The sequence below is a fragment of the Megalops cyprinoides genome, chromosome 13, assembly GCF_013368585.1.
Source record: "Megalops cyprinoides isolate fMegCyp1 chromosome 13, fMegCyp1.pri, whole genome shotgun sequence".
Taxonomy (NCBI): Eukaryota; Metazoa; Chordata; class Actinopteri; order Elopiformes; family Megalopidae; genus Megalops; species Megalops cyprinoides.
The window spans coordinates 26436045-26446631 of NC_050595.1; the positions used below are offsets into that span (position 1 = coordinate 26436045).

At 44.1% G+C, this 10587-nt stretch overlaps 1 protein-coding gene across 1 annotated transcript; it reads left to right on the top strand.

The window, feature by feature from the left end:
* Positions 1 to 659: 659 nt before the first annotated feature.
* On the top strand, positions 660 to 10077 carry lipca (lipase, hepatic a). The gene is made up of 9 exons (XM_036544335.1): positions 660 to 741; positions 2210 to 2388; positions 3016 to 3195; positions 3556 to 3673; positions 4647 to 4880; positions 6327 to 6569; positions 7436 to 7550; positions 8699 to 8917; positions 9960 to 10077. The coding sequence occupies exons 1-9, from the start codon at positions 660 to 662 to the stop codon at positions 10075 to 10077; spliced, it is 1488 nt and encodes a 495-aa protein (XP_036400228.1).
* The last annotated feature ends 510 nt before the right edge of the window (positions 10078 to 10587 follow it).

Below are 10587 nucleotides of genomic sequence, written 5' to 3' on the forward strand. Positions count from 1 at the left end.
GGGGGGGGGGGGGGCTCTCAGATCCATAATGAGCTCTGTTGAGCTTCAATGCTCATACAGATTTGTGTACAAGAGTGTAGATGTGTATTGTAGCCATTACGAAGAGTGCATGTACACTTAAAAAAATGAGAACAATAATCCAATTTCTGGATGGAAAGTGTGTCAAACTGTCAATCTTTTTGACACGTTTTAATGAGGGAAGATTCAGAGTCACGGCTTCTGCTTTTTCCACAATAAGCATTGCAGAGACCCTCAAAATACAAGGGCCAGTGCCTTCAAAACAAAAAGGGAGATCACGTTTGTCTTCTCTCTTGCTCTCTTTAACCCCCTATCACTCCCTCTCTATCTCCACCATTATCCAATCAGCTCTACACAGATGGGCTGCAGCAGCCAATCAGAACGAGCTGCACTTTCCAAGGTGCTCCGGTCCCTCCCATGGCCCCTCGCCCTGGCTGTAAATACACCCATTCCTAGCACACCCAAAGGCCATAAGCCTCTGCACCAACCACCAGGGCCTCACCTCTGGGCAGACCAATCATCTGAATAGTCAGAGCTCTCAAATCCCAACTCTCTGTAATTATCACCACTCTTCTCCTGCCCTTCTCTTTGCCTTTCAAAAGTGTTCCTGTTAGGATCTCTGGGAGTTCGCTGTGAATGTCATGGGTGTCGTGAGAATCCTGGCTTGCTTCCTAATATCGTATCACCTCAGCAATGGCCAGCAAATAGGAGGAAAAGAAATGGGTAAGTATATATTTTTTTCTCTTACTGGAAGCAAGCTAATCCTATGCTGGAGTGGAAATAGTGGCGAAATTGATTCTGTACCAGGCAATACTAAGCGTGGTATGTATAATTGTATTTTATGTGATATAATGAGATTGACTGTGAGACACAGAGATGATATTTAACTGAATGTGGGGTTTTACACTTACATGCATGAAGTGAAAAAGACACCTGATGACACCTAATGCAATAGGAACTGTAATAATGGGGCTAAACTGAAATATTTTGGGCCAATACATCACTCAGTCAGGTTTAATAATTTGCACTGTAAACCAAATCAATGGGAGACTGTAAAAAACCAAGTCAGTTGTGGTAAATGTACTACACTGATTCTGTGTTTAGCAGCTCCTTCCAGCCCCAGAGGAGCACCCTTCAGATGCTAAACTGAACACTGACATTGCAATGAAGAGGCTAGAAAACAGCTAAATTTGTGCGCCATTCAAGCTAAAAAGAGGACAAACTGAAGCGTACAGTCACAACAAATTAAGTTCAATGAAAAGAGACAATGAAGTACTCTCCAAAACTGTCTACATAGAGGCAGGAGATGGCTCAGTTATTCCATTTGCTCACCCCTCAAAGTTTACCAGTACGACGGGAACATGGCTGGCAGTAACCTCTCTGAGAGCTGAGTTCAGGTGTCACTATTGCATGGAATAAGGGAAAGAAACTGCAGGCTGCTGACTCATCAGTTGCATAAGCAGTCTGCACAGTACACTGTATGAACACAACACACGACACAAGGCCATGACAAAAGCTCAAGCGTTACAGCAGCAATGGACAACCGAGGGAAAAAACAGCTGGACAAGGAGATTTCCAGTGTGAACTTCGAACGGTTTGAAATTTCAAGATAACTTAGATACAGGTTAAACTTCACCATTGTGACACAAGATCATCATGGTCATTATTGCAACATCAAATTGTACCCACAGATTGGAGACAGAAAAGTGTCAGATGTGTTTTAATTGTGCAACACAGTGCACCACAGCATGTAATATTATTGCCTATAGTACACTCAGTTATGCTGCTGGGATGGTTTTGGTTTAGTTTGCCTGGGACATCATAGATCAGAGTGCACTTATTTTTGCCCAGCAGTTTACCTTTTTCTTGTCCAGGAGCAAAACTAGTTGTCTTCAATGAATACAATTGAAACATCATTTTTATTTGAACATCATCTTGTTGTGACCATTGTATGCATGTGCTTTGTACCACTCTGGCTTGCAATCTTCTGAGATGCCCTCTATATTCATTTCATTTCACTACAAGGTAGCTCAAGTATTACCACATTACTATTTGTTTTTCTAATTATGTCTCTTACAATTGGAGCATCATCACATATTTAGCTAGATATGACGGCAATACACGCAGTAATCATAAACCAATGCCATATTTGTTTCCTTCATTCTTCTACTTTTATTTGTCTTTGTCTCAGGGAAACTACAACCCGATGCATCGAAGGCATCATACATACCAAAATCTGTCTTCCGGCTCTATTCGGAGGGAGCCTCCGTGGAGGACTCTTGCACTGTCCTGCCTTATAAACCGCAAACCCTGGACTCCTGCAGATTCAACACCTCCAACCCACTGATCATCATCATCCATGGATGGTCGGTACGCGTGGTTCTGTCCCTCTCACGGGTGTGGTCTGGGCCATGAAAACAGATGTCTAAAGAGATCAAAACCCCCTCCTGAAAAAGAGAACAAAATAGCATTTGACATGTAAACATGGCAATTTACATTAAAGTATTGTCATTTAGCAGACACTCATATCCAGAGCGACCTACATAGGTTACAATTTCATTAATATTATCTATTTATACTGCTGAATATTTTACTGAGGCAATTTTTAAGTACCTTGCCCAAGGGTACAACAGCAGTGCCCCAGTAAGGAATCAAACTAGCAACCTTTCACTTATCAGCCCTATTTACTACCACTACACCACTGCTGCCCCGATTTCCCAGCTATGAAACCTGTTACTATCTCTGAAGCTCTGCTGGGAAGGTTTAAGCATGCAGGGAACTCAATTAAAACCAGACATTTAGGTTAATTCAGTTCTTTGAGCATTGTGATAATAGCTTCCTTGACTACAGTTCAGTAACACCACACTGGATTAACGGGACAGGAAATGACTTGTGTCATTTTTACTGCCCCTTGATGTTCTACTTAAATGGTGGCACCTGGAGCAATACTGTCTCCAAGGTAGATGTAACGACTGCTGTCTGCTGCCCTTGTTCCAGATCGACGGGACAATGGAGAACTGGGTGCCCGACCTGGCAGCTGCGCTGACGTCCACCCTGAGAGACGTCAACGTGGCCATTGTCGATTGGCTCTCCCTGGCTCACCATCTGTACCCCACTGCTGTGCAGAACACCCGGGTGGTGGGCCAGGAGGTGGCCCAGATGCTGGAGTGGCTGGAGGTGAGGGTCCGGACCAGATGGGGGCGCTCTCTGAGGGATAGTGGGGAGTGCTGACAGGCCTTGCACATGCAAGCTGGACATGTGGGCTTTGCAGAATTCCCAGTGCATTGTGCTTCTGGACTTTTGCATGTGCACCATGCTGCAAATAAACCCCGGACTGTGACCTTTGACCTTTCTCACGTTTCAGCTCAGGGGTTTGCTCAGCAAAGGCAAACTCTTCAGCTGAAAGATGAAAAACATTTCATGGAACACGCACATTTCTGATTGGACAGCCTTTGCCACCCCTCCCCTCTCCTCCAAACATTCGCAAATCACCTGATCAGGCTGCACAGACTTAATTATCTCTTGTCTCCATGGCAGGAGTTTTCCCAGTTCCCCATGGACAAGGTTCACCTCATCGGCTATTGCCTGGGTGCTCACGTTTCAGGATTAGCCGGTAGCTACATCACTGGACCCAGGAAAATAGGACGGATTACAGGTGGGAGGAGCCCTGATCCTTGTTTACGTATCAAGTGTCTATGAAACAGCACAGCATGTGTCTTCCTGGTGAGAACTGTTTAAAAATTCATTATCAAAAGAAAAGATTATTAAGAAAAGAAAAAGAAAAGATTATTATGATTAATAATTAAGACAGGAAGCAGAATTTTTGCACGATTTTCCCAAATACACGTCACCCTGTGTGCGTTCAACTCTTGAAACTGTTCAATGGCCAGAAAGATACTGCAATACAGTAAGGTGACTGGCAGTCTCCCTCCACCATAGTACAAAACCCTCTAGAGCTCAAATAGGTTTAGCAGGTTTCACATCTGACCATGCTGTGTTGCAGTCAGATTTAATTACTGTGAATAGTGCTTTGACTTCATGAATGCCTGAATTTTAACAGATTTGACTTGATGGTGTAGACTTAAAGGACTGTCACCCAAATTCAGGTATAAACTTTTCTAAACAAAGCTATGACTTTTTAGTCCTGTTTTTTTTTTCAAACACTGTGTCTGATAGTGTGATTCTGCTATACATACGTACATGTTCTCAGTCTCTACCAAGTGACATGGTGGTATTCCAATAGCTTCTGTAGCCATCACAGACTGCACTCCAAACGCTATATGCTTGCAGAACTCATTGGAGATTCTACACAACTACTTGTCATTGTTCTCACCTCAAGGGATTAATGCATTTGCAACAGTTCGTCTGCCCACTCATTCTGTGAAATGAGTGGTCCATTTCATTTCAAATTTTCATGTAAGGTGCACTTGGCTCGGTCTTAATTCGCAATCAGGATGTATTGAATGGACCCGGATGACTGTCTAGCTCTAGGATATGTGAGGAAGTTATGCTTTGCTAGTGCTTCAGATTGTGCAGACAGTCTGCATCGGTCAGACACAAATATGGCTCAATCAAAGGGTCTGCAATTTCTGATTCCGCGTATTTGGTTTGTTTTTGTCTCTTTGCAGGATTGGACCCCACAGGCCCATTGTTTGAGGGGATGTCCCATACTGATAGGCTGTCCCCTGATGATGCCAAATTTGTGGACGTCATCCACACCTTCACCCAGCAGCACATGGGGCTCAGCATGGGTATCCAGCAGCCAGTGGGGCATTTTGACTTCTACCCCAATGGAGGGACCTTCCAACCAGGATGCCAGCTAAGCAACCTGTTCTATCACTTATCACAGTATGGACTGAATGGTAAGTACTGTGGAAGACAGGATGGCTGGTGCACACACACACACACACACACACACACACACACGCACACAGAGACTGCAGACATACAGTATGTGCATGTATACACACAAATACAGTGCACACATGCACACAGACTGCACAGACACACATGCATGCACACACACACACAAACTCAAACATAGACTGTAGATATATGCACACACACACATGCATGCATACAGACACATGAGCAAATACACACGCATACACACACACACACACACACACGCACACACACGCACACATGCACTAAACATTATCTAAAATTTTCGTACTTATTTGAAATGTGAAATCCTCCTTTCTTCCCTCATTCATTACTTCATTGACAATTGGTGGTGCTCATTTAAGTTTATTTAAATCAAAGAAGAATATACAGTGTAAAGCAGACTTTTGGAAATTGGAGTATCTTCCAGCACACAGACTAATAGCTGTGTATAGGCATGTATCAATGTGCCTGTTGTTTATATGAGGTACAACACTCAACTAGACTGAATAACAGTAGGAAGTGCAGCGGGATCTCATGGCTAAATATCCAGCAATGCTGAATCTGAATCAGAACACTATAACGTAAACAAGGGAGGGATCTTGATGTTGACGCACCTCTTTTATATGAAAAGGCAAAGCCACATTAAAGCAGCTGTCATCCTGACACCATAATTATGTGGATTATTCTCCGACTTCTTCACTGTTCCTCATTGCCTGGAGGGCATAAAATCTCATCATGGAAATCATGAAGTGGAATGGGTTTGCCTGAAAGCAGTCCTCACATCCCTGAGATAATGTAATGTCCTCTTCCCCTGGGGAATGACAGGGTGTTTTGATTTGGTTTAAATAAAGGAAAACAACAGAATTAGATCAAAAGACTGAATACATACTAAAAAGATGAGAACCCAAGTTTGTATAACTACCTATTCCCTAAAGACTATAGTCTTTGTCTGCTTCTGCTTTGGACACAATCAGCCTTTCACTGCTGTCTGCCCTGCTGAACTGTCATTCAAAGAGCCCCTGTGCTTTAACTGCGACTGAGTAATTCACCCAAGGAAAATGTACACATTTCAGTTGATTAAACTTGAGAGGATGGTTGTAAGAACACTTCACAGTGACTGCATTTGTTTTTATGGCTAATTCCAGTGCTGTGTTACAGCTATTTCCTTAAACACATTTCGATGTAATATTTATAGCGATCTCCAAAAATAATCCATGCTAGAAACCTGTCATATTAGTACTAGTTGAGGCTGAATACTTAATACTACTGAATCCAGTCTGTTCATGGCAAGTCACAGAGGGGCTTATGTGACATTTCCTTTATTCTGAATTCCTTGGAAAGCCCTTGTTAGATGGGGATGAGGGAGGGAAAAAGACTCTGCCGAGACGGTCGACTTTTATAACCCCTCATTTCAACGGCAGGCTTCCAGCAGTCTGTCAAATGCTCCCACGAGCGATCCGTCCACCTGTTCATCGACTCCCTGCTGAACAGAGACAAGCGGAGTACGGCCTACTGGTGCAAGGACGAGAGCTCCTTCGAGAGGGGCGCCTGCCTGGACTGCCGCAAGAACCGCTGCAACACGCTGGGCTATGACGTGAAGAGGGTGCGCACGGGGGCCAGCAAGAGGCTGTTCCTCAAAACGCGTCACGCCCAGCCCTACAAAGGTTAGCATGTTCTCCGAGCCTCACAGCCATGGAAGCCCACTATTACCATCTCTGCCAGCTTAATCCAGCCAGAGACCTTCACAGTGAGCTGCTCTTGTGACAAAAGGTGACCACTCTTAATGGATGAGACTTTAGTGGGTTCACACTGGCTGACAGACACGCTGAAACTGAAGCAAAGAGAAGCAAGGGTTGAACTTGGCTGAAATGAGAATTCAGTGTTAGCTCTGTTTAAACATTTTGTTGCTTGGTTGTAAATGATTTAGTTTGTCTGAAAGCTTGTTGGTGTTTTGTTGTTGAACGTCCACATTGTCCAAAAATGCTTAGAAATGTCGAATGAGCAAGCAAACATCTTCTTACCGGGAACTATATCTACACAGCATTCTGAGTCATTTAATATTATTAGGGAAAATTTGGTTGGACTGGCCCCGGCGGTGAGTGTCTCTGATTGAGTAAACCTTCGGGAATGAGGTGGGAGGACAGGGATTTAGAAAGCTGAGACAGTCTCTTGATTGAAAAAGACATAATCTGCTCCCTGTGGACCTCGGCCAATAAGAACCACTTTAAGGCCTCTCCACCCTTAAAGCCCATTGAGGCCTTTTCGCTGTGTAGCAGCTTGTGTTCACTGGCCCTTGATGACTTCTCCGGCAGTGTTTACTGATCTCCAGGAATGGGTGCGCATATAACTCTCCCCTGCTCATGCGATACCCATAATGCCCCTATCTGCACCGCCAAGCTGCCCAGGACTTGCACTGTGTAGGGCATATGTCATGTGATGGCTGTTGTTGTCTAAGGCAGGATGTAGAAAGAGTAATTAAAAGAGAGCTTCTGTTCTTTCTTCCCTTCCCTCTTCCCTCTGTGTGCTGCAGTTTATCACTATCAGCTGAAAATGCAGTTCATCAACCAGGCGGAGCACAATGAACCGTCACTCACCGTCTCTCTCACCGGGACCCGAGGGGAGACCGAGAAACTACCCATCACTTTGTGAGTAACTCCACCCAAAAGACCCCGGCCCAGTTACACAGCGCCATCTTTTCCTTTGATACCTAACCCTAAAACTGTGGTGCCCGTGGGTCTAACCTTCTGAGGGCAGGAGACCACTCATTGCTGCTGCACAGCAGCTGCTGGATGCTAGAATGCTAGCGGTGCCCATTGCAAGAGGGGAGCGTTTCAACAGACATGATAGAGCAACTGAAAACGGAAACGGTGTGCATCTGTGAATCGGGGAGAGACAGCATTAATAATGCAAGTATGTGCACCTCCAAAGAATGTCCTCCCTGATAGCTATTAGTTGCTTATGCAAGGGGGGGAGTTCTCTGCTGGGCAGATCCTCATACTCTGTTCTGTTCTGCTTTGGTTTTCCTTTGGCTGCTGTGGGTCACCCCCCCCTCCCTTTATGTGTATGGGGGAAGGGAGAGCAGCCTCTCCCAGCTTTACTGGGCAATAATGAATGGCCCCAGGACATTTTAGCATGAACACACACACACGCATACACACACACACACACACACACAGACTGGAATTATTCACAAGCACTATGTAGGGAAAAAAACAGTTGTAACAAAAATAGAAACTGGAAGGAGAAATCTACAGAGGCCATCATTATCACACCATATGTGAATGTGGTGCACATCAGACACAGAGCTGTGCACATGCGTGTAAACACATTCCATGCCCTCTGTTACTCTATGCTCTCACTGCATGAGTGTTGCATACGGAGAGGAAAACCCTTCATGCCACACTGAGTATTTGTACAATTTCAGATGTGAATTTTGAACTGTTATTCTTTGCCTTGCCTGTGTTAAAAAGCAGTTTAATCAGTGTGTGAATACATACTACTACAGCACACACACTCTGGATGCTAGTTCTTGAAAAGCTTCTTTTTCTTTTTTCCCTCAATTTTATGCAGGGCAAATGTAATGTAAATGCAAATGTGAAAGAGAAAGATGCAAAATCCAAGCTTTCTTTTTCAGTTTCTCCTGCCGTAACATTATAGAATTTAATTTCACGGTGAAATATTCACATCCAACTTAATCTCCTGAAACAAACAAACACACACACAGAGTGATGATGAAGTTCACCCTGGAGAGGTGTGCTGAAACCCTCACTCTGTCTGCATTCTCCCCACTCAGCACTGAGGGGCTCTCAGGTAACAGGACCCACTCCTTCCTGCTGAGCCTGGACACAGACATCGGGGAGCTGATGGTGCTCAGGCTGTACTGGCAGGGCAAGGCAGCGCTGGCCAACGTTTGGAACAAGATGCAGACCATCATGCCCTGGGGCAGCGAGAGGAAGAGGCAGGAACTCACCTTGGGCAGGATACGCATCAAGACAGGGGACACACAGAAGAAGTGGGTACCACCGAGATGGGCATGTGTAGAGACCAAGGTGTGGGTGTGGGGCTAGGCTAGGCAAGGCTGGGCAGGGAGTCAGAGGCCTGCAGTACCTTGGCAGATCAGTTTGTTCAGGGCATTACTTGTTTTTGTAGTTGGTTAGCAAGCTTTGAAAAACCAGGAGAATATTTCTGTCCTTCCCTTGACAGTAATGTTACACAACAGTGGCTCATTAACGATGCACTACAACTTCAGTTACATAATCAGGCTAAAAACAACTGAATAAACTGTAATGCATGGAATCCCAAAGACGGATATGAGATTAGCCTCCGACTGACGTCCAGGTTACAATGAAGTCGTGTCACAGTGGAGCCATTGAGAAAAGCACATTACTCTGCCAAAAGATACAGTATTTTAACATGATCTCAGTAGGCGAGAGGGACCGGGGAAACATCGCAAAGAACGTAGAACCACTGAGCTTTAAGATATCATGCATGCAGCGTCGATCTTTTAAATTCACCCATGCAAGAATACATCCAAATGCGTATCTTGCGCTCTCTATTTCCCTCAAGAGCCTCTCAGCGCGTGTCTTTGCGCATGCACAGTTTTTCGAGCCCACATGGGGCTGCTCATTTACGTAAAACTAACATTTACAATGCTCAGGTATTTAGTATTCAATGTGACCATTTCTAAACCCTAGAGGGGCATTTCATTTGTTTACCCGTAATTGGCTCACGTCTTTTAAAACAAGAAGTCCGCAAATGAAGGGGATCGGTTGTGTTACAAAAATTACCTTATGTATTTAGCACCCTCTAGTGTACGATGCGATCAAATACATCTATAAATTGAGAGTCAGCTGGGAACGTGACGTAACACTTTGATTTGACTAATATACGTTGTATTTTTGTACTAAGGTGATCCCAAATGAATATGCAGTCAACGTCCTAACAATATATTACACTTAAACAAATTATTAGAAATAAGCATTCAGGTGAATCAAACAGAGATTCCAATGTGGTGTATTAACCCTTGTATTGCCTCTTTTAAATCTATGTTTCAGGACGACGTTTTGCGCCAAGACGAATGATGATACGCACATTAAGCCGACACAGGAGAAAGTGTTTGTACGGTGCGAGGAAGGTCGGCAGGGACCACATCGGAGGCGACTACACAGCTAATTTTCTGACACAAGCGAGTGATGTTACGACGAATGGGTACTCCATCTAGTACCCTTTAATCACCGTATTGTATTTTTTAATGCATGTTTTTTGTATGTACATTTTCTTTTATTTTTTTGAAGCGTGTCCATGTTTTTCGATTGTCCATGTCTGCGATATGCATGTTGTCGAACTCAATTATTGTGATTCCTTGCACTTCAGACATTTCGACTGCACACATGCACCAAAAGAGAGCGCCACGCATCTCGAGGAATGCTGGTTTTTGCAGTGAAGTTATAGCTGCCTTATATCCGGTAACGTCTGCCTGATAAAGTAAACCTCTGTTGTAAATGCCAATGTCGTAAATGACTGCCGAGGCAAGAACTCCGAATTATTTTGACGTAACGCCATAACACAACCTAATAAAGGAGAAAGGAGGCTCGAGTTTACTTTAAACCTAAAGTCTCGTGGTTTAAACTTTAGCCTATGCAAAAAGCATTCATAGCAAAAATACACTGGTATAATTCACAT

Bases quoted from the DNA above. Each gene is read 5' to 3' on its own strand.
- lipca (XM_036544335.1), top strand. From the start codon at position 660: ATGGGTGTCGTGAGAATCCTGGCTTGCTTCCTAATATCGTATCACCTC. The intron at 2,389-3,015 runs GTACGCGTGGTT...CCCTTGTTCCAG, and splicing joins TCATCATCCATGGATGGTCG to ATCGACGGGACAATGGAGAA. The intron at 8,918-9,959 runs GTGGGTACCACC...TCTATGTTTCAG, and splicing joins ACAGGGGACACACAGAAGAA to GACGACGTTTTGCGCCAAGA.